The sequence below is a fragment of the Glandiceps talaboti genome, chromosome 14 (assembly GCF_964340395.1).
Source record: "Glandiceps talaboti chromosome 14, keGlaTala1.1, whole genome shotgun sequence".
Lineage (NCBI taxonomy): Eukaryota > Metazoa > Hemichordata > Enteropneusta > Spengelidae > Glandiceps > Glandiceps talaboti.
In genome coordinates, this window is record NC_135562.1 from 12,935,693 (window position 1) to 12,959,520 (window position 23,828).

The following is a 23,828-nucleotide window of genomic DNA, read 5'->3' on the forward strand; positions in this document are numbered from 1 at the left end:
CTTCATGCAACAAATTGCGACTCGATAAATCACACGATGTTCGATTTTGAGAAGGAAATTCAAGTCCTACTTTTCATTGGTCAAAGGTTAGGGCGCTAAAGTCGAAAACGAGGCTTGATGCGGAAGTGACTGCTGCAGATGTATATGAAACTTGTGGTAGTACGTAACTTCGAGATTTCTTGAAAGACAGCGACATTGTTATTCAAATTTGAGGTAAGGAATTATTTATCAGTAGCGTGTAAACTTAGTGTTTATTAAATGTATAAATATTCATAGTTAAGTTGTCTGCCCACAGTCATAGTTCCTGTTTTGCAAATATTTCGTACACACCGTGTTGTTTACACTACAGTAAGTTAGTCACATCACATGCATGGAGGTGATTAGGAGATTACGTTTAGCTCTGGATGTGTACGTGGGCTTTTAGCACGTCTTCTTCCCTCCATCGATCACATAGGGCTAACCATGGTGGGGAGAAGACGTGTCGAATCCTCGCAGCGTAAACATCGAGAGCCATCTGCTATTACTCTATTGCCATTGGTATGTTCATATGCTGAGTCAGTACTACCTTGGAGGAATTATACTGTCAGTATAATTCCTCCAAGGTACTACCATGGATATATTAGTGAGACTAATACATCCATGGTGGTACGTACGTACGGTCGATCAAAGTGGTGTACATGTTATGTGTAATTGACACGTATCTAAATAGCCTTTCACTTGGAACAATTATTGTGTGAATTCATTCTGTCCATGGTATTACTAGTCCAGCACATTATAAACCGAACAGCAAAGTAATGGGACAAGATGGATATTGGACGAAGTGAATCACAATCGAAAAATCTAGGCCCATGCACGTACACACTAGGGGAAACGTACACGATATGTGCGGGAGGCGATCACACTCGGTCAGGTTGAGATCACACAAGGGAGTCTAACTCCTATTCATGGATGTATCATCGAGGTACTGTTACTGATCATACAAGTTACAAAGTCCTTCTGTGTTGATATGACAAGTGTACCTCATGGAAGTGCCACCTTGGATGGCACTTCCATGATTGAACTGTGTACTATAGTATAACAACAGAACTTCAGAAGAAAACTGAGTAATTTAGTCGAAACATACAAGTTCGGAACTGCTCCTTAAAAAAATTGTTCTGATTGTGTTTCACAGCTCTCGTCCAAGCCAGCATGGATTACGAATTAGATGCAACCCAAGTGATTCCATTGGATGATTATGAAGATGCCACACAAGCTATAGACATGGATGATGATTCTGAAGACGACCAAAAGAAACCAGTAAGTAAACTATTTATCTAAAGATAACCAAAAGAAAGTTTAGGCAATGTAGAGGGGTATTTGTTTGTACAGAAGTAGTAATTTGTTGGGAAAATGAGGATTAATATTTTTCTCTTGTTTTTTTTTTTTTTTTGAAGGTTGGTTTTCTAAAAGTGTTCACACAGAAGGGTGTAAAAGAAACGATGTATCCAGTTTTTGAAGGTATGTCCCTATGTGTCTTAGTTTGAGATGTTGTAATATTTATCAGTATTGTCTTCAGGACATGCCATTGTGGAGTCGTGATGGTCAAATGGTTAGAGTTGCTGGCCTGGAATCTGCAGGTTGCAGGTTCGAGCCCCGCTGCTGCCATTCGTTTCTGAATGGCTAAAGTCCTTGAGCAAGATTTGAACCATGATTGTGCCTCAGTCAACCCAGCTGTATAATTGGGTACCTGGCAGGATAGAGGTTGCAATGTGAATGCTTTAGTCCTATGTGCTTACTGAGGCTGTGGTGGATTGTATGCTCTCCAGGAAGTTGAAGAAAGTACATGTATAAAGGGTCGTTGTGTTGTATAGGTCAATACCAAGGGTAATTAATATTTGTTACGCAATTTGAGCAAAAAGTTGGTGAGTGTGCTGTATAAAAATTAAAATTATTATTGTGTGATTGCATGATTTGTGCATTTTACAAATGAGCGCAACCCTAAAAAATACCAACACACTTTCCCCAATACTGAGAATCAAATGGGAAATGGATTCTTGTTACACTAGGCTTGAATGTGCCAGTCAACTTATCAATCACTCTCAGGAAATTTATCACATAATTTGTATCAAACAATCACAAACTTGTTAAAGAAATTTGTTTTGTTATTGTCAGGTGAGAACAGGATTGGAAGACATGACAAGGTGGAAATCAGTATACCTATCAAGGTAAGTGACGAGCAGATATACTAGAAACAATGTTTTTAATATCCTACCCAATGTTTTTTGCTATTTCTTATTTTTGCTAATTACACAAACAAAATTAAGTACTGCTAGTGTGCACGTAATAAAAGTTACATTTTTATATCACAGTTCTCTGTTCCCTTGCTTCAGTGATGATGATTTGTGTTCACGATGTGATAAACTCTATCATTTCATATACATGTGCTTTATCGATGTCTGTATTTTGTTTGTGTAATTTGCAATAAAAAATGCATACGGGTGACATAAAAAACGCTATAGTCACTCTGGTTTGGCAGTATGTAAACAGTCGGTCTAACTTCACTGTCTATTGTAATAACTGTAACTTTCTTTACATGTACATTACAACTCAAGAATCCCCTTTTGCAATTCTTGTTAACTGAAATAGAATATTACTGCATATAGGCTCACCGTAAATATAATGAATATTCAATTTCTTGGGTGACTTAACTTCAGCTCCTTGTGCTTCACATGCATTACTATAGGCGTGCGTGAGAATAAGTCGACCTCCTATTTTGACCCTCTAACATGAGGCAAAATGCTATTACAAGTACTTAGAATTGCCTGCACAATGTTAGCCTGATGTCTCCACATATCTACCCAGCTATTAAAAGGGCATATCACTGCAGGAAATAAATACATTTTCGTAAACATGATATCTTGAGTGTCATTTCATAATTTAACATCACATGAATTATGTTTGACTGCCAAGAATCACCAATTTGAAACTTGTTCCTGGTTCAGTGGAAGTCCATGGACAAACTTTGTCTCAATGGAGTCAGCAGACAAGCATATATCATAACATGTAATGCTAACCATGAATATTTATGACTCCAAAGTGCTTATTGCCCTAAAAAAACCCACAATTTTAAATATTTACATTTGTACAGGCTTTATCCAAACAACATGCATGTATAAAAGTAAGCAGTGGTGTCCACTTACTCTATGATATGGATAGCAGGAACAAATCTAAAAGACATAAGGTATGTTAGCTATCTTTGTTACTTTGACTGAACACTGTTTTTAGAATAGATATTTATACCCAAATTTATTAGCCTCTCTTTGGGATATGACCTTTCTGCCTGTAGCTTTATATATGACCATGACCTTTAAGCTTTACCTTCGGGGTCAAAATAAAAAAAAATCAATTTCACCCATTATAGTCATATAAAAGTATTTTGGGGCATTTGTCTTCTATGAAGACTTGTTTTATTTTCAACTATGTTAAAATACATACATTTGAATCGTCTGTGATTTTAATAAATGTTAGGGTCTCAATTATCAACAACTTTTACACTGTACATGTTTGAAGTGATACTGGCAATGTATGTCATGTGTACACTGTATCATGTTTTGATAGCTGTATCTGATAATGACCGTGTTTGTGTTCTTACAGATGTACTTAGAACCTAATGTAAGATATGAATTAAAACATGAAGATTCTCTCACATTTGCTGATGTTAATTGTCAATATTTGGTGTCAGCTGAGATGAAGGTAAGTCATGATTTTAATTACCACCAATGGGCAGTGCCCGGTGACTTTGACCTCCATGTTGAAGATCAAATAGCAAATTGGTCAATAAATTATGAAGTTTTGTATCTAGAGACACCATTCAAATTTGTACAATAACTTTACCATAAAACACACCATGATGGGTGGGGGTGGGGACTATGTCTCCAGTGAAGGCTTGTTGTCTATGTCACTGCACAGGACTATTTAGCATGGCTTTCTTGCGTGGGTCAGCCATAATCAAAAGTGATCAATGGTGACAGACTGACTGAATTGGATGGTGAATATTTTGCTAACCCAATGCAATAAATTTGATGATTAAATTCACAATTTCCTTGAAATGTTTGATGTAACATGAAGTTTATGTCAATCATCTTTGTTTTTAAAAAATTGACCAGGATAATATGAGAATTGAATTGACTTGGTTTCAGGATAGTCTAATATATAGTGGTAGTGACACAGATGATATGTTAGCTGGTGATGAACACAGTAGTGATATCATTGGACCTACTCAGAGAGGTGATCAAGAAGTTGTCAAGTTAGAACTCAAAACACCACAACATGCTGAAGCCACTGTGTGTTATGCTGAAGATTCTGATGAAGATGGGGTGTCTGGTGATGTTCAAAAAGGTGAATAATATAGATAGGTGTAATTAGTAATCGTGATCTGTTTGTGTCTGTTGCTTCACCTCTGTGTGAAGTGACAAAGCTAATGTTCACTGCGTTTGTCTCTCGGTTGCTGCATACAAATGTACCAAAGTTGCAAGTTTCCCTCTATCTTAGTAAACAGAAGGCTGGATTACTAATCGTATGTAATCTACCACATATTGCAAACAATACTTTGTGTTGGGAAATTTGCCTCTAGCTTGATTTCTGGTAAAATCTAAAAATGGCAAAAAACACGCTCTTGTAGCCACATTGCTGTAAGTACTACCACGTCAACATATTCAGTACATGTTTTGTCTTTTTACAGGGAAGCCTGTATTTGTAAAAGAGTCTGACTCAGACACTGATTTAAGTGGTGATGATAGTAAACGTAATGGCAGTAATAGTAAGAATCAAGATGATGGGGACTTAGATGTAACTGACTATGCCAATGTTGCTACACAGGCCTATGTAGTAAATGACTCTATAGAAGGTAGGTGTATGCACTCCTTTGTTAATATGCATACATACATATATACATACATGTATACATACATACATACATACATACATACATACATACATACATACATACATACATACATACATACATACACACACACAAACACACACACACACACACACACACACAAACACATATACATTGAAATAAACAATGTGAATTGATATGCAATAACAAAAAGTTGTTCACTATTCAAATACCATAAACTACCACTGTTATCATTTCACTTCTTATTTGTAGATGTTGAAGATGATGAAGAAGATGAGGAGGAGGAGGACAAGTCTATTTTCTGTGCTGCAACTCAGGCATATGGTGGCCATGGTGATGATGATAGTTTTGTAGAATCTGAGGATGATGATAAAAAAGAGCCACCACCAGGTAGATATCAAATGTAGAGTTTTGTGTATATTTGTATGCTTTCTACCCAGTGAACCTTTGTAATGGCTTCATGAAGTCACAAGTGAGGAAGGTGATATTTCACTCAGAATATAAGAAAATAGAAATTGGTAACATTTTGTAATCTTTTAACTCTCTCAGGTCCAAATTTAAATTTGTCATCTGAAGGAGAAAGCGATGGAGATATGGATGGAGGTAACCTGGCTGAGGCTGCTACCATGGCTTACGACGTCCCAGATGATGACAGTGAGGAAAGTCCATCGGTAGGTATGGTTACTGATACAAATCTGTTACCTTGACAACTGATATGATTCTAACAGTGAGTAGAGTCTATAGGTATGGTTAAGGGTGCAATCTGTTACCATGACAGCTGACACGACAGTTATTAGAGTCATCATCATCATCATCATCATAAAAATTTATATAGCGCCAAATTCCAAAAAGTCAAATTGTGCAAAGGCGCTAGATGGTGTTCAATTTACACAGAATGCTCGCATAAACATGTGATGTTTCAGAGTCTGTTGGTTGGTATGGTTACTGATGCAAATCTGTTACCAAGGCAATTAACATGATTCTAAAAGTGAGTAGAGTCCATTGGTAATTATGGTTACTGATACAAACCTAATACCATGACAACTGATTTGATTGTGACATTGAGTAGAATTAGTAGTTATGATTACTGATACAAACATGTAACCTTGACAACTGGTTGTGAGTGTATTAGTAACTGATAGTATATGAGTACTATAGATGCGTTTATCAATCTCAAAGCTTTTGTCACTACATACTATTTCATGTTGTGAATAAGAGAATCATATTGGAACATAACATATACAATGACTAACACTGAAGTAAAGCACTTTCTCTATGTGTTACGTCCTGTATTAGACCCTACTTTCGTGTAGGGTCTAGGGTACTACGCTCATTTATAGCATTCATATCAAGTGTAAAGTATACTGTTTCAATTGGTTCATTTACAAGCCTAGCATGTGCCCTTTTTAATGTGGTCAATTAGCAAATGAAACAGTATACTTTTACACTTGATATGGATACTATAAATGATTGTGGTACATACAAAAAATGCTTTACTTTGGTGTTATAGGTTGTACTTGATATTGATGCTATAAACGATTGTGGTACATACAGAAAATGCTTTACTTTGGTGTTATGGGTTGTACTTGATATGGATGCTATAAACGATTGTGGTACATACAGAAAACGCTTTACTTTGGTGTTATGGGTTGTACTTGATATGGACGCTATAAATGATTGTGGTACATACAGAAAACACTTTACTTAGGTGTTATGGGTTGTATGTATATCTAAGGAGGAGACAATTTATTATTCCATTAGGCCATAGGAGACAACGATGCCACACTGGCTTACGATGTCACTAAGGGTGAAGATAGTGATGATAATGATGCTACTGACATTGAAGATGATGATGTTGGCGATACCATCTGTGAAGCAGCTACTCAGGCATATGGGATGCAGGCAGAAGGTGATGATGAAGATGATGATAATGATGATGACTTGGACCAGGAACCGACACAGGTGTATGATGGGAATAATGATGATGATGATGATGGGTATGAAGAAATACAACCCATTGATGATAAAACTAACAAAGGTATGTCATTTGTAGAGACACTAAATCCAGTGACAGGCAAGCGTTTACAAGTAGAACTTGTTACAAACAGGGAAAGTAAATAAATGAATTGGATTCAGTAATACCTGGTACAACATGTCAGAAGTAGAGATACGTGTATGGTTTAATAAAAATAGTGTTATGGCCTCTTTACATGTACAAGAAATGTCAGGGAAACTGAAAATTCATGTGTGAGTGTAAGCTATATTGTGTAAAAGGGGTCATAGAACTGTTCTTATCTGATTGATGTAATACATCTCTCTGTACTTCCAACATGCTGTGTCAAGTGTCATTAATCTAATTCAGTTGTGTCATCATCATCATTATCATCATCATGTGGATAGAGTCCACAATGTTGTGCCATGAGTTCTTCTTCCTCATTGGACTTGGGAAGTCAGTTGTTTACTTTCCTTGTTTGTAACAAGGTCTGCTTGTAAATGTTTAGTTGTCACTGGTTGTATATGGTTAGAGGAATCCTTTGTAAATCATGTAAATTTCTACACAGAAACATGTTTCATTTGAGCATCCCGAGTTACTGCCTAGATTTTTGTAGTGTGGAACCCCAAGATGTACACATGTGAGTCAGACTGAATGTTAATTGCACTTTTACTATTAATTTGAATTTTTCTCACATAGGAAGGAATATGGAAGATAAAGAAGAAGATCTAGATGCAACACTGGCAGTGGGTGATGACGACAACATTGATGAAGATGACCAAGCAACACAGGCAGTTGAAGGTGACCATGGCAACAAAACTACTGGTCCTGCAGATACAATGATGTTGGATGAAGATGACCTAGCAACACAGGCAGTGGGTGATGACAACAACACTGATGAAGATGACCTAGCAACACAGGCAGTTGAAGGTGACCATGGCAACAAAACTACTGGTCCTGCAGACACAATGATGTTGGATGAAGATGACCAAGCAACACAGGCAGTGGGTGATGACAACTACACTGATGAAGATAATCAAGCAACACAGGCAGTGGGTGATGACAATAACACTGATGAAGATAACCAAGCAACACAGGCAGTGGGTGATGACAAAGATGCTAGGCCTGCAGAGACAATGATTTTAGATGAAGATGAAGCCACACTGGCCGTAGAAAATGAAGATACTAAACAGAAAGATGATGATGAAGAAGATGACACGGGAGACACTTTGATGGTAGACGAAGAAATGCAAAGCACACAGGTTGTTGATGATTACATTGAAACAAGTAAGACATCAGTTGCTAAGAAAGGTAGAAGTAAAAATACTAGGACAGGGAAAAATACTACAAGAGAAACTACAGATAAGAAAGAAGGGAAGGTGACGAGGAGAAAATTAACCAAAATTTTGGATACTGATGGTGATGAAGAAGAATCCACTCAGGTTGTAGGTTATGATAGAGAAAGGAAAAAAGGAAAACTTGTTAAAGTCACAGATGACAAAGATGATGATGATGAAGATGAAGAAGCAACTCAGGCTACAGGAGATGAGAGACATGTCAGAGATGATAATGTTGAGGATGAGTCTCCCCATCCTGCAGGTGATGGTGACAGTGAAACTCCACAAATAGAGACCACACATGGCATGGAAGTTGATGATGATGATACAGTTCCCATGGATGATGAAGATGATACTGTTCCCATGGGTGATGAAGATGATACTGTTCCCATGGGCAACGATGATGATACTGTTGCCATGGATAATGAAGGTGGTGATAATCAAGGTGTACAGGAGGAGAATAATTCAAGAAAGAGTCAAAGTGAACACAAAAAGCTGGAAGCAACTGTCGTCATAGATAAGAAAAGTGAAACTTCTGAGGCAGTTAGTGAAACAACAGCACAGGCAGAGAAGAAAGGAGCCAGCAAAAGGATGACAGGTAAAGCTAAGGCTGCCTCCACAAAACCAGAAACTAATGTAGAAAACGTACAAGGTGAAGAGGAAAAGAAAGGGAGGCGGAAGTCAACCAGAGGAAGACAAAATAAAGGAGGTGTGGGAAGTAAAGATAAGGTGAAAGAAGATGCAGAAGTGATGCAGAGAGGGAAAAGAGAAAGGGCTCAGGATGAGAAAACAGAAAGAGTTACGGTTGCTAGGAAACAAACATTGCCTAGTGCTAATAAGGATGATATGGAAGCAAACACCCAGGCCTATGGTGAGGACGATTTACTGGCATCTACACAGGTCTATGGAGAGGAAGCAGAAGGGAGGCCAACAACTAGTGATTTCACTGAAGCAACTCAGGTCTATGGGGATGATGATGAAGTAAGTGTTGCAGCTGTTTAAAGACCTATTTTAGATTAGGATTCAAATGTGTGTGTAAGTGTGGCAGGTCCATTTTAGATTATGTTATAATGTAGGTGTGAAAAAGAGTTGTCAGTGGCAGAGCTATAGAAAACGTTGTTCCTGAACAAAGAATTGGTCCTCATTGATAAAAAAGTGCTTTCAAATTTACACAATAACTTTGCTATATAAATAAGCAGTTGGGCACCGGAGGGCCTTATACATTTTGTTCCGTCCATATGTGCATGTGTCTATCTGTGTATGTGTGTGTGTGTGTGTGTGTGTGTGTGTGTGTGTGTGTGTGTGTGTGTGTGTGCAAGTTCACCATCATATCTCTGGCGGGGACTTGTACATTGGGTTCTGTCCATCCATCCATCCGTCCGTCTGTCTGTCTGTGTCTGTCTGTCCATCTATCTATCCGTCCATCTGTGATGTGCCATGCGTTCACCCTCATGTCTCGAAGTGAGATCGAAGAGTGAGGGATTCAAATATTGGGGATTAAATCGAATTTAATGGAGTGGAATTTCTGGCTAACCATATTATTCGATTTACAGATTGTTCCAGAAAGTGATGAAGAAACCGAAAATGATGGGCGACGTCGTGTAATCAGGATACCATCTATGCTAAAAAAAGTACCTGCCAAATCAGCTATGTCTTCACCTAAGAAAGAAGGCTCTCCTAAGAAAACTCAGAGGGTGGCATTTAATGTTAAGGTAATGAGTTTTGTTGTGAATTCTAAACACATTTTGAATGAACAGAGGTACTCATTGTAAACATATGAAGTAAACCACAAGGGATTGAATACAATTATATATTATTCCCCAGTACTTTATTCATTGTAAACATACAAAGGAAACCACAGGGGACTGAATACAATTAGATATTATTCCCCAGTACAAATGTACTCCATTCATTATAAACATAGAAAGTAAACCACAGGGGATTGAATACAATTATATATTATTACCAGTACTTTTCATTGTTCAGCCAAGAAAAATACAAGTGACCTAAGGGGCTTTGATTACAGAGAGTCCAGGGTTCGCACAGTCCTGGAAAACCCTGGAAAACCCTGGAATTTCAAACCCTCCCTGGAAAGCCCTGGAAAACCCTGGAAAAATGCGCCCTACCCCTGGAAAACCCTGGAAAATGATCACGTTCAATCGATCGATTAATATTGACGATCGTCATGTTTGTGCTCGAGCCACCCATTCATATGATTCGGAATCTCGTAAATGTGAAATCGCGAAAATATTTTCAAAGTCTTTCGCCACGCTGGGTGATGAATCAAAATTCACGCCGCTTGAACCCAGGCAGTCAAGCGATCGTTCCACAAGACACTTTGCCCCACAGACCGTGCGTATTAGTTGAATGGGCGCCGCAGTGTTTCTTTCGGTCTTGCATATATTGCTACTCCGTACATCTCCCAGTCGTCATTTCAGGGACATGATATTGTAACAGTCCCGGCCGGGGTAACATGTACAGTAGGTCTGTTAACAAGATTATCGTAACACTGTAGCGAGTATCAAAGCATCATCAACCTTGATTAGAAATTGTTACAAGTTCGGCGCACGAGTCGACTGATACTACAATCTAGGGATAGGGCCTAGGGAAGTGCAAGTTGAATTTCCGGGTTGTGGAAGTACAGTTGTGACTTTTATTTCGTCGATAAATGGGTATTTGTGTTACATGTTCTAAAAGAATAAACTACTGTTTTATGTTGTCGGTACAGTAACATTCGTCAATGGTCAAGTTGAGTTGAAATCGCGATGTTCCGCAACTCGTGGCATCCGTACATAAACATCGAGACGCAAACGATGAATGTATTCAGTTATTCATAGCTCGAAATTTCGTTACGTAAATGACGTTTTTATTCAAAATTTTGAAGAAAAAAATTATTTTAGGTGGCTTATAAATCTAGTAACATCAAACCATACAATAACGAGGACAAACTTTAGTTTTTGATTTATTTTTCTGGATATGTCTGAATTAGACTGACGAACAACTCAAAACAACATTTATTACTCTATCGCAAAACACTGGAACGAAACTCCAAATCTGATAAAATCAATAACCTCAAGAAATTTATTTAAAAAGTCGCTTAAAAATTATCTTTTGAACACAGTATAGTGAAAATCCTGTATCATATTTTTTCTTTCTAATGTAAGTTTCAGTCTTTGTTGACACTGTAAATATATTTAATGTATATCTAATGTATATAAGATGGCAAAATTTACTGCTTTCATTTAACAAGTGTATGTATTCAGGGCCAGAGACTCGATTAGTTCCACTAGAACTACCTCTCTGGTCCTCACCAATCATGTACATGTACATTTATTCTTGGTGAAATAAACTTATTATTATTATTATTATTATTATAATGCTGCGACTCAATCTTACACGATCAATGCACCAGCTTGACGAAACGGCTACTCGGGGGGTAGGGCAGAGGTTTCTCCGTTAATCTTAGCGTGTAAACGTGGTTTTGAAACCAACATTTTGCATAGTGTCGATTGTCTTTAAAATGTTTTGTGACATATGGGAACTGTTGTTGATTTTTCTCGTCCACATCAGACAATTAGATGTCATTCAAAAAATATACTTTAGTGTCAACACCCCTGGAAAATGGCCAAAATCAATATGAATACCCCTGGAAAACTGACGAAACACCCCTGGAAAGTCCTGGAATTTTGTTTTGCTTTAAGTGTACGAACCCTGGAGTCGGAAGTTGAATTGTGACAAAACCCTTGGTTCAGAATTTTCAGGCCGATTGAAGAAAAATATTGGACAAGAACAGAAGTACGCCTCCACATGCATAAGTGATGAAACTTCTTTGAAATTAACAGCGATTTTTAATGTTCTGACTGATATTTCGAACACCTGATATTTCGAACACTGCAGAACTAATAACTTAGAAACATGTTGTTGTGATGTCAACAATCAGGGTATAATTTTCATGTTTAGTTCATATATGTTCAACTGTAATAGCTCATTTGAGATAAAATGAATTTGAAATGGTTTATTTTAGAATCTGACTCCAAGTTTTGATGAAAACAATGAAGATACAGCCACACCTATCAAGACAGTTACAAGGAGTAGAAGATCTGTAGGTACAGACAACAAAGATAAACAACCTGTCCCTGTCGGCGGAAGTATCAATAAAACCTCTATGCAGAGTAATCTAGGTAATAAAACAGAAAAGTCAGAAATGTTGGTAGTTGAAGAAAAGATGGAAGAAAAAACAACCAAGCAAAGTCGACGCAAAGCCACAGACAGCAACCAAGAAAAAGAGGAAGTAAAACCAACTAGGCAAAGCCGACGTAAAAGCACGGTGATTGATGACAAGGTGGAGAATCAAGAAGATAAACCAACCAGGCAGAGCCGACGAAAAACCAGTGTGATTGAAGATAATCAGCAACCATCAACATCATCACATGGTAAACTTGAAGACTCTGAAACTGTAGAACAGAGTACCAAACAAACACGCAAAAGAGGTCAAAGTTTGCCAATTGCTTTGGAGAAAGAGGAGAACAAACCAAAGGTAAATTGCATGGATTTGATAAGCTTAGTTATTTGTGTATCTTTGGCAACTACTGTGTAGGTTGGTGAGGAGTGGTAGTATACCCAACTAGTCACACAGATACACACACACACACACACACACACACACACACACACACACACACACACACACATACAGATGCACATACACACAGATACACACATGCTCTTTCGTTCAAACATATTCTCACACTTAGCAATAGAAACACTCACATGCGCGCACACACACACACACACACACACACACACACACACACACACACCCAAACATACATACCCACACATGCTCTCACTTTCACTCGAACATACTCTCACACTTACCAACAGAAACACACTTACACATGCACACAAAACCCTCACACAGACACACAGCACAATCATTAGCATATCTGATGTCATTGACATGTTTCACTATCCGTATCATAGTTGTCAAAGATAAAATATTGAGGCAAACTATAATTGTGATCAGATTTGGTCCATGTGATAAAGAATTCACAACACCACACTGGGGAAAGATTTATTTCAAAGACTCTCATATCCTGTGTATTTTGAAAGACATTATCGTAGTTCAACAAAATTTAGCAATACAAACATTACGTCAGAAAAGATGTCGGTTTCAAAGGTTTTCATGTATCATATATTTGAAACAACCTGAAATGTATTATTACAGGAAGTTGCCAAGGCAACCAGTAGAAGAGGTAGAAGAACAACACAGGTACACAAGACTGATGAAGTAAGTAGTGTTTGTTTGTTTGTTTGTTTGTTTGTTTTTTTCGAGGGTTTGGGAATCCGGGTTAATCTTCTTTCTATGAGGAGGGGGTATTTTGTCGTTCTTGAAAACCACAAGTTGGGAAACTCAGGATTAACAGAATGAGGCAAATCGGGTCAAACTTGCATTGTTATCATAGTTTGATATAATGTAATGTACCATGATTGTGTTTGGAACCCCATAATGCATGAGTGGTTTAGGTATTTTATATACACTCATGTTTGTTATGTTTTCTGCTACACTTTCACTCACCATGCTCATAAAATCACAGGTGCACCGAGTACTCATGTTAATATCTACCTTGTTTTTGCCAGCACTCTTGCACATAATATTTTTGCATCTGTCACATCATAGGGAACTTGCAAATCCGCCATGTTGAATGTTGCATCATGGGAAATTGGATAATAAATGCTAATCATTTAGTACTGTAAACAATATTGTTACATTGTTTGTAATCACAAATGATCAATTCATAGTTACCCTGACCTTTGTGGGAGATTTATTTTATCGGTAGCTCCAGATTAGGTATTACAATAACCACAGAAAAAATCCCATAGTCCTATGTGTCTGAGCATGCTCAGTCTGGACTGCAAATTCCCTATTCAACTTGCATGAATTTAACTTAAACACCCGTGTGTCAGATTTAGCCAAGTGCACTATTTCAGCAACAGTTTTGTATTGATTTCCATTGGTCTAACAGACTACCACCTTTATAAATGTGGTAGTCAAGATACAATGTTTAGTGGTCTATGTACCCTTGACTACTACTAATTTGGTAGTCAAGATACAATGTTTAGTAGTCTATGTACCCTTGACTACTACTAATTTGGTAGTCAAGATACAATGTTTAGTGGTCTATGTACCCTTGACTACTACTAATTTGGTAGTCAAGATACAATGTTTAGTGGTCTATGTACCCTTGACTACTACTAATTTGGTAGTCAAGATACAATGTTTAGTGGTCTATGTACCCTTGACTACTACTACTAATTTGGTAGTCAAGATACAATGTTTAGTGGTCTATGTACCCTTGACTACTACTAATTTGGTAGTCAAGATACAATGTTTAGTGGTCTATGTACCCTTGACTACTACTAATTTGGTAGTCAAGATACAATGTTTAGTGGTCTATGTACCCTTGACTACTACTAATTTGGTAGTCAAGATACAATGTTTAGTGGTCTATGTACCCTTGACTACTACTACTAATTTGGTAGTCAAGATACAATGTTTAGTGGTCTATGTACCCTTGACTACTACTAATTTGGTAGTCAAGATACAATGTTTAGTGGTCTATGTACCCTTGACTACTACTAATTTGGTAGTCAAGATACAATGTTTAGTAGTCTATGTACCCTTGACTACTACTAATTTGGTAGTCAAGATACAATGTTTAGTGGTCTATGTACCCTTGACTACTACTAATTTGGTAGTCAAGATACAATGTTTAGTGGTCTATGTACCCTTGACTACTACTAATTTGGTAGTCAAGATACAATGTTTAGTGGTCTATGTACCCTTGACTACTACTAATTTGGTAGTCAAGATACAATGTTTAGTGGTCTATGTACCCTTGACTACTACTAATTTGGTAGTCAAGATACAATGTTTAGTGGTCTATGTACCCTTGACTACTACTAATTTGGTAGTCAAGATACAATGTTTAGTGGTCTATGTACCCTTGACTACTAATTTGGTAGTCAAGATACAATGTTTAGTGGTCTATGTACCCTTGACTACTACTAATTTGGTAGTCAAGATACAATGTTTAGTGGTCTATGTACCCTTGACTACTACTAATGTGGTAGTCAAGATACAATGTTTAGTGGTCTATGTACCCTTGACTACTACTAATGTGGTAGTCAAGATACAATGTTTAGTGGTCTGTATATCTCAGACTATTGTACTTTCAAGCCTAGCATCATGGGATTCTCTGATATTATCTACCTAATGTGTGACTGTACCCTTTACTTTGTAGACCATAGTACAAACCAGTGATGACACTGACAAACCCACACCAACACCTGTAGTACCGGATACAAGACTTACAAGGGGACGGAAGTCAATTGCCAAGGCAGCTAGTACAGAGAGTGTAGGAAAAGGTGCTACCAAGAAAAAGACCGTGAGAGGGAAAAAGGGAGAAGGAACTGTCAGTGTTTCAGATGAAACAAATGATAAAGAACATAATTCTAGTAAAAGTGAGGACTCTGATAAAATAGATGATGATAAAAATAATCAGAAAAGGACAGCGAGAGGAAAGAAAACACAAGAAACTAGTCGATCAGAAAATTCTAATAAAAGTGTGGATAGTCAGGATAAAAGAAAGAGTACAAGAGGAAAAACACAAGAAAGTACGAACACCACAGAGGATGTTAATACAGACAAAAGTAACTCAACAAGAAAAGGTATCAGGGGAAAGAAACAAAATGTCAGTACTCCAGAAGATTCCACTACTACAGAGGGTAGGGCAGGTAGGAGTTCGAGGCATACAAAGAAGGGTGACGAAGAACTGAAACCATCAACATCTCAAAATAAAACTCAGTCTAGAATAAATAGACAAATGAAAATTGATGTCGAGGCTGAAAATAGTAGTGAGAAGGATTCACAGGAAAGTGGCAAAAAGATGGCTGGACAAACTGATAAAAGTGGTAAGAGAGCTGGGAAGAGGAAATCAACACGGGCACAAAGTACAAAGGACGACACTGATGAGGAGAGTCAGGTATTGAGGTGTTTTTGAAAAAAATATATTAATGACTTGACAGAAATTTCTGAGAGCTGGTTCAATGTTGTGTATGTATGTATGTATGTATGTATGTATGTCTGTGTGTTGTCAGTTGAGTTACCCATAGTTTTTAGCAAAGCTGAACGGAAGTTCAGTAGTGCTATTGGTATGGAGTCACGAGTGGAGGAGTGTGTGTGTGTGTGTGTGTGTGTGTGTGTGTGTGTGTGTGTGTGTGTGTGTGTGTGTGCACGTGTGCATTCTTGTACATGCATGTGTATATGCGCACACGTGTGCATGCGTGAATGTGCATAAATGAGTTAAGTTAGTCAAACACTGCTGGCCCAATCGCTGTGAAACTTAGTGAGGATGGGATATTTCTTGAGATGTCTAGTTGGTGCTAAGTTGCCCTGTATTCTTTCTCAGCTTCATTCATTTCTACATGTGTATTATATTACCCTTGGCACAAACCTATAATGGCACAACAACCCTTTACACTGTTTCAATTCTCTCTACAGCCTTCAGAGACACCAACGAAGAGGAAAAAGGACAACAAAGTAGAAAGTACTTCAGCAACCAGGCCATCACTAAGAAGGAGATCATCTTTAAATTCTAAGGATTTTAAAGTTATGTTTACTGGTGTTATTGATAAGATAGCTGAGAAGGTCAGTCATCTGTCACATGACTAATTTTTACATATAACATAATATTATGTACATTGTAATGCTTTGTGTGTGTGTCTGTGTCTGTCTGTCTGTCTGTCTGCACCTGCATATGCACATGTGTGTTTGCTTGTCTGCCTGTCCATATGTATTTGCTGCTGCCTTCTGACTGACTGACAGCCTGTGTATGTATGTATGTATGTATGTATGTATGTATGTATGTATGTATGTATGTATGTATGTCTATGTGTGTTAGTGTGTGTGTGTGTGTGTATTATGTTTGATTATATTGTGTGTCTAATGTTATATGTCTCTCTCTCTCTGTGTGCAAGTGTTTAAAAACAGAAAACCAGCATTTGTGTAAAAGTTCACTATGGAACATATGAAAAGAATTTACAAATTACAAAACGATAGATTTTCAGCTAAAAGTAAAAATCTTACCTGTGATTAATTATATCATGATTTCATTACAGACAGTTACCAACCTTGGTGGTGTGTTGGTAGACTCAGTATATGAATGTACACATCTAGTCACTGATAAGGTAAGGTATATCAATTCCCCTTTAATACTCCTCCAACAATTACTGCAATTATATTGTATATGGCAACAATTGAAATTGTATCTACTAGTACTTCATGAAGTGTTAATAGAGCTTTCCAAAATTTGACATGGTGGCGCTCTACTTCCTGTCTGTGTACCTTGGGGGTATACATGGTATAGGTGACAGACGTACAGGACAAAAAGTGACATACAAGAGAAAACATGACAGACATACAGGACGAAATGTAATGACAGATGGAGAAGATGTGATAGCTGTGTATAATTTATTATCATTGAGTATTTTATGAGAAAATTTGAGAAGACGATAAATTTGAAGGAGCTAAAAATGGAATTTGCAGTATTTGTAATAGTCTAATGCCTTACACAGACAATTAATTACTATCATACACAAAAATGATAAATATGTTTTGTCCAAATCATGATCATCACAGTTGAGTGGACATCATTTTTGATCAAATTAATTTGCTATTCACGAAACCTAATGACCATCTGTGACTTGTAATGAGAAGTATTGAAAATGTGATTGGAAAACGTCCAAGTCTTGGTGAATTTATAATAAGGCAACAGCAAGTCCAGTAGGATAGAGTATAATTATGTTACTTTGTTATTAACTTCATACCTGGATGATTGAGAACATTCATAGACATATTAAAAAAACAAGACACTTAATGAGGTTTTATTAAATTTTAATATCACATCAATTGATACACGTATCTTAATAATTTCAGTAACTGTAATGAAAAGTCTTTCATATTTGAAAAATAATAACTCAATGAAATGTACTTTCTTAAAAATATTTGTCTTTAACTGAACATGTATTTGTTATTTTGTGTAGGTGAGGAGAACTGTCAAGTTTTTATGTGGTTTATCGCGTGGTATACCCATTGTTAACCAAGATTGGTTAGAGCAGTGTAAGAAAGCTAATACATTCCTAGGTAAGTAACTAGTAGTTATGTTTGGTATACCCATTGTTAACCAAGATTGGTTAGAGCAGTGTAAGAAAGCTAATACATTCCTAGGTAAGTAACTAGTAGTTATGTTTGGTATATCCATTGTTAACCAAGATTGGTTAGAGCAGTGTAAGAAAGCTAATACATTCCTAGGTAAGTAACTAGTAGTTATGTTTGGTATACCCATTGTTAACCAAGACTGGTTAGAGCAGTGTAAGAAAGCTAATACATTCCTAGGTAAGTAACTAGTAGTTATGTTTGGTATACCCATTGTTAACCAAGATTGGTTAGAGCAGTGTAAGAAAGCTAATACATTCCTAGGTAAGTAACTAGTAGTTATGTTTGGTATACCCATTGTTAACCAAGACTGGTTAGAGCAGTGTAAGAAAGCTAATACATTCCTAGGTAAGTAACTAGTAGTTATGTTTGGTATACCCATTGTTAACCAAGATTGGTTAGAGCAGTGTAAGAAAGCTAATACATTCCTAGGTAAGTAACTAGTAGTTATGTTTGGTATATTCATTGTTAACCAAGACTGGTTAGAGCAGTGTAAGAAAGCTAATACATTCCTAGGTAAGTAACTAGTAGTTATGTTTGGTATACCCATTGTTAACCAAGATTGGTTAGAGCAGTGTAAGAAAGCTAATACATTCCTAGGTAAGTAACTACGGTAGTAGTTATGTTTGGTATACCCATTGTTAACCAAGACTGGTTAGAGCAGTGTAAGAAAGCTAATACATTCCTAGGTAAGTAACTAGTAGTTATGTTTGGTATATCCATTGTTAACCAAGATTGGTTAGAGCAGTGTAAGAAAGCTAATACATTCCTAGGTAAGTAACTAGTAGTTATGTTTGGTATACCCATCGTTAACCAAGATTGGTTAGAGCAGTGTAAGAAAGCTAATACATTCCTAGGTAAGTAACTAGTAATTATGTTTGGTATACCCATCGTTAACCAAGATTGGTTAGAGCAGTGTAAGAAAGCTAATACATTCCTAGGTAAGTAACTAGTAGTTATGTGTGGTATACCCATTGTTAACCAAGATTGGTTAGAGCAGTGTAAGAAAGCTAATACATTCCTAGGTAAGTAACTAGTAGTTATGTTTGGTATACCCATTGTTAACCAAGATTGGTTAGAGCAGTGTAAGAAAGCTAATACATTCCTAGGTAAGTAACTAGTAGTTATGTTTGGTATACCCATTGTTAACCAAGATTGGTTAGAGCAGTGTAAGAAAGCTAATACATTCCTAGGTAAGTAACTAGTAGTTATGTTTGGTATATTCATTGTTAACTAAGATTGGTTAGAGCAGTGTAAGAAAGCTAATACATTCCTAGGTAAGTAACTAGTAGTTATGTTTGGTATATTCATTGTTAACCAAGATTGGTTAGAGCAGTGTAAGAAAGCTAATACATTCCTAGGTAAGTAACTAGTAGTTATGTTTGGTATATTCATTGTTAACCAAGACTGGTTAGAGCAGTGTAAGAAAGCTAATACATTCCTAGGTAAGTAACTAGTAGTTATGTTTGGTATACCCATTGTTAACCAAGATTGGTTAGAGCAGTGTAAGAAAGCTAATACATTCCTAGGTAAGTAACTAGTAGTTATGTTTGGTATACCCATTGTTAACCAAGATTGGTTAGAGCAGTGTAAGAAAGCTAATACATTCCTAGGTAAGTAACTAGTAGTTATGTTTGGTATATTCATTGTTAACCAAGATTGGTTAGAGCAGTGTAAGAAAGCTAATACATTCCTAGGTAAGTAACTAGTAGTTATGTTTGGTATATTCATTGTTAACCAAGATTGGTTAGAGCAGTGTAAGAAAGCTAATACATTCCTAGGTAAGTAACTAGTAGTTATGTTTGGTATACCCATTGTTAACCAAGATTGGTTAGAGCAGTGTAAGAAAGCTAATACATTCCTAGGTAAGTAACTACGGTAGTTATGTTTGGTATACCCATTGTTAACCAAGATTGGTTAGAGCAGTGTAAGAAAGCTAATACATTCCTAGGTAAGTAACTAGTAGTTATGTTTGGTATACCCATTGTTAACCAAGATTGGTTAGAGCAGTGTAAGAAAGCTAATACATTCCTTGGTAAGTAACTAGTAGTTATGTTTGGTATACCCATTGTTAACCAAGATTGGTTAGAGCAGTGTAAGAAAGCTAATACATTCCTAGGTAAGTAACTAGTAGTTATGTTTGGTATATTCATTGTTAACCAAGATTGGTTAGAGCAGTGTAAGAAAGCTAATACATTCCTAGGTAAGTAACTACGGTAGTAGTTATGTTTGGTATACCCATTGTTAACCAAGATTGGTTAGAGCAGTGTAAGAAAGCTAATACATTCCTAGGTAAGTAACAAGTAGTTATGTTTGGTATATTCATTGTTAACCAAGACTGGTTAGTGACCTGGTGTAATTATGTTATTCTCCTATATTTTTCACTAGACTTGTAGTGACAAGGCCCCTTAGGCCACTCATGTTTTCCTTGGCTGAATGAAGAAAAATATTGGGGTATGAATAACACCTAATTATTATTGATGTTTGTGGTTGTATATTAGATTCTGAACCATTCTTATTGAAAGACAAACAAGGTGAGGAGCAGTACAGTTTTGATTTGGCAGCTTCACGACAGAAAGCATTGGAAGGATCAGCTTTACAAGGATACAAAGTCCATGTGACCAACAAAGTAGCACCACCACCTAACATACTAAAAGATATCATTAAATGTGCTGGAGGAGTGGTGAGTATACGACTAACCCCTCATTTGAATTATACCCCAGTGTGTAATGTCCTACATCCCTTCAGGACTCCATTCCATTCTTATCTCAGGTCATAGTTCATCTCGGGTCATAGTTCATCTAGTCATGATTCAGTGGTCAAGTGCATTACATAAGGCCCTCACACTACTAGTAAACTGAAGGGATTGTGCGAAACTAATGGCTCTGGGGCATCAATGTACATCATATCTCACATACATACATTGTTTACTAGGAAATTTTGAAGGCATGATGCACTTGCCAAAGATCGTTGTGCTTGGAGAAAATTAAATTGCGATTTATTAACAATTCCACCAAAAGCTAGTGCTGCTTATATATACAAATTTAGTAGTTGTATGTCAACCAACAGCTGCTTTGGAAAGTTTGACTGGAAGTTGTGGCGGTCGACTTTTTTTTTACGGTAGTGCTGCGTCAGAGCTTGCATAGTGACATCATGTGATGGTTTGTTTGTTTTACAGTTCTTAACTCAGATGCCACGTAACCCGACGACAACACAGTAATATCATGTGATGGTTTGTTTGTTTTACAGTTCTTAACTCAGATGCCACGTAACCCGATGACCACACAGTAATATCTTGTGATGGTTTGTTTGTTTTACAGTTCTTAACTCAGATGCCACGTAAACCCGATGACCACACAGTAGTGATATCATGTGATGCTGATAAATCTGCATGTCAAGCAGCCATCAAGGCTTCCATACCAGTAGTCAGTACAGAGTATATATTAACTGGTTTGATGAGACAAGATATACAAATAGACCCATATCCTTTTAACTATGATGTTGTTAGTAGTCCAGTATTCAAATTATATTGAAAAAATGTGTCATTCTCCCACACACCCAACAAACACAGTCTACATCCTAGCATTATCTTGAAAAAGTCTCTGCTCAAGTGTTTGAAATTCAAGCTGTTTTTGTACTGAGTTGGGTTGTTGGTGGCTGAGCAGTTAGCTTGTATGCTCCGTACCACTGCAGTGTGGGTTGTTGGTGGCTGAGCAGTTAGCTTGTATGCTCTGTACCGCTGCAGTGTGGGTTGTTGGTGGCTGAGCAGTTAGCTTGTATGCTCTGTACCGCTGCAGTGTGGGTTGTTGGTGGCTGAGCAGTTAGCTTGTATGCTCCGTACCACTGCAGTGTGGGTTGTTGGTGGCTGAGCAGTTAGCTTGTATGCTCTGTACCGCTGCAGTGTGGGTTGTTGGCAGCTGAGCAGTTAGCTCGTATGCTCCTTACCCCTGCAGTCAGGGTTGGTGGTGGTCGAAGGGCTAGCTGTTGTACCTCTTACTACTGCAGTATGGGTTCAAACCCAGCAGCAATGGCAAAGAGGTCAATGGCAAAGAGGTTTGATTAATAATGAACCAGATCTGTATGTAAAAATGGTGATGCTCAGTTTGACACTGCTAAACAACAGGTTTTCCCTGGATACTCTGGTTTTCGTATGTTTTAACACTAGGGTACTTTGGCGCTGTGCTGCACAAATGGCAATTGTGTGTCAATTTCAAACTAGGATTTAGATTCACAAAGTATACTATTGCCCATAACTGCTATTTACCTTAACCAGTATCACTTATAGACTTTTTACAAGTGATAGTCAGAGTTCAAGTTCAAGTTCTACCAATGGTAAACGGAAAGTGTCGGAGTCATCCAGCAAAACAAACACAGCCAGCAAAAGACGAAGAAGATGAAGGCATCATAATGGTATCTACAACGCGATGGACACGTGATATGCAAGATCAGAACAATATCATCTGTTGTTATGGCAACCAAGATGAAGGGGTAAAATAACAATGGCACAAATCCTGTGAGAAGGAACATTTAATGATTGTGTAAAACTGTTGATTTTAGACTCCTTATTAGAGGAGTCATCCGACACTTGATATTTTATAAAGACTGATGTAAAAGAGTTTGACATCCAGAGGATTCATAGAAAGATTGTAAATGGTGAACTTACACTGCACATTACCTTCAGTGGTCTGAGCCTTCATAGAGAACTATATATATGTCAGAAACATACAACCTATGTATTTATTTTGTTAATCCTGGTGTATTGACCAATACAAATCTTTCTAGCTCATTTGGTACAATTTTTTATGGCATGAATAAAATGTATTACTGAGAACAGTTGAACAATAGCTTAAGCTACACCCCCCCCCCCCCACACACACACACACACACAACTGGCCCAGCTGAGCAAGTCCAATTGTCCTGTAGGCATGGTAAAGTATCTGTCTTTGTGTGTATATGAGTTAGTCAACAACTATGTATAGCAACCATACCCATAGCAACAGCCATCAACTGTGTGTTGTTCAAAGATAATAAGTGTCAGGTATCAATCCACCAACCAAGATTAAATCAACATCACACACTTTGATAGTACAAATGTATGTTAGATGTTTCAGTGCCATATTAAACGCCTTTTTTCTTCAACCAGTCAGTTGTTATTGCAAGTCATAAGAATTCAATGTAAATTAGCATCTGTTTTAGTATAATGCTGTCATGTTATATAGACTTTGTATTACATTCATTGTCAAGACCAACCAAAGTATATTTACATCCTTATTCTTATGAGTTTTACATAACTGTATTTTTGTTTAGAGAGTGAATTTA

General features: G+C 37.2%; 1 protein-coding gene across 1 annotated transcript; it reads left to right on the top strand.

The window, feature by feature from the left end:
- The first annotated feature begins 118 nt into the window (after positions 1-118).
- On the top strand, positions 119-23,816 carry LOC144445280 (uncharacterized). Its single transcript, XM_078134822.1, has 22 exons — positions 119-213; positions 1,172-1,296; positions 1,434-1,497; positions 2,152-2,204; positions 3,128-3,220; positions 3,634-3,828; positions 4,179-4,377; positions 4,721-4,885; positions 5,156-5,293; positions 5,453-5,574; positions 6,665-6,941; positions 7,596-9,214; positions 9,787-9,945; positions 12,258-12,770; positions 13,461-13,523; positions 15,538-16,278; positions 16,797-16,943; positions 17,414-17,482; positions 18,338-18,437; positions 21,011-21,192; positions 21,830-21,990; positions 22,789-23,816. Exons 2-22 carry the CDS (start codon positions 1,189-1,191, stop codon positions 22,904-22,906), a joined length of 5,286 nt encoding a protein of 1,761 aa, XP_077990948.1. The 5' UTR covers positions 119-213; positions 1,172-1,188; the 3' UTR covers positions 22,907-23,816.
- Positions 23,817-23,828: the final 12 nt, after the last annotated feature.

What these genes read in the sequence shown, in the direction of transcription:
- LOC144445280 (XM_078134822.1), top strand. Translation starts at nt 1,189, where the DNA reads ATGGATTACGAATTAGATGCAACCCAAGTGATTCCATTGGATGATTAT. An exon ending in ACAAATCTAAAAGACATAAG is followed by an intron (nt 3,221 to 3,633) that starts GTATGTTAGCTA and finishes GTGTTCTTACAG; the next exon opens with ATGTACTTAGAACCTAATGT. An exon ending in GAAAGCTAATACATTCCTAG is followed by an intron (nt 18,438 to 21,010) that starts GTAAGTAACTAG and finishes GTTGTATATTAG; the next exon opens with ATTCTGAACCATTCTTATTG.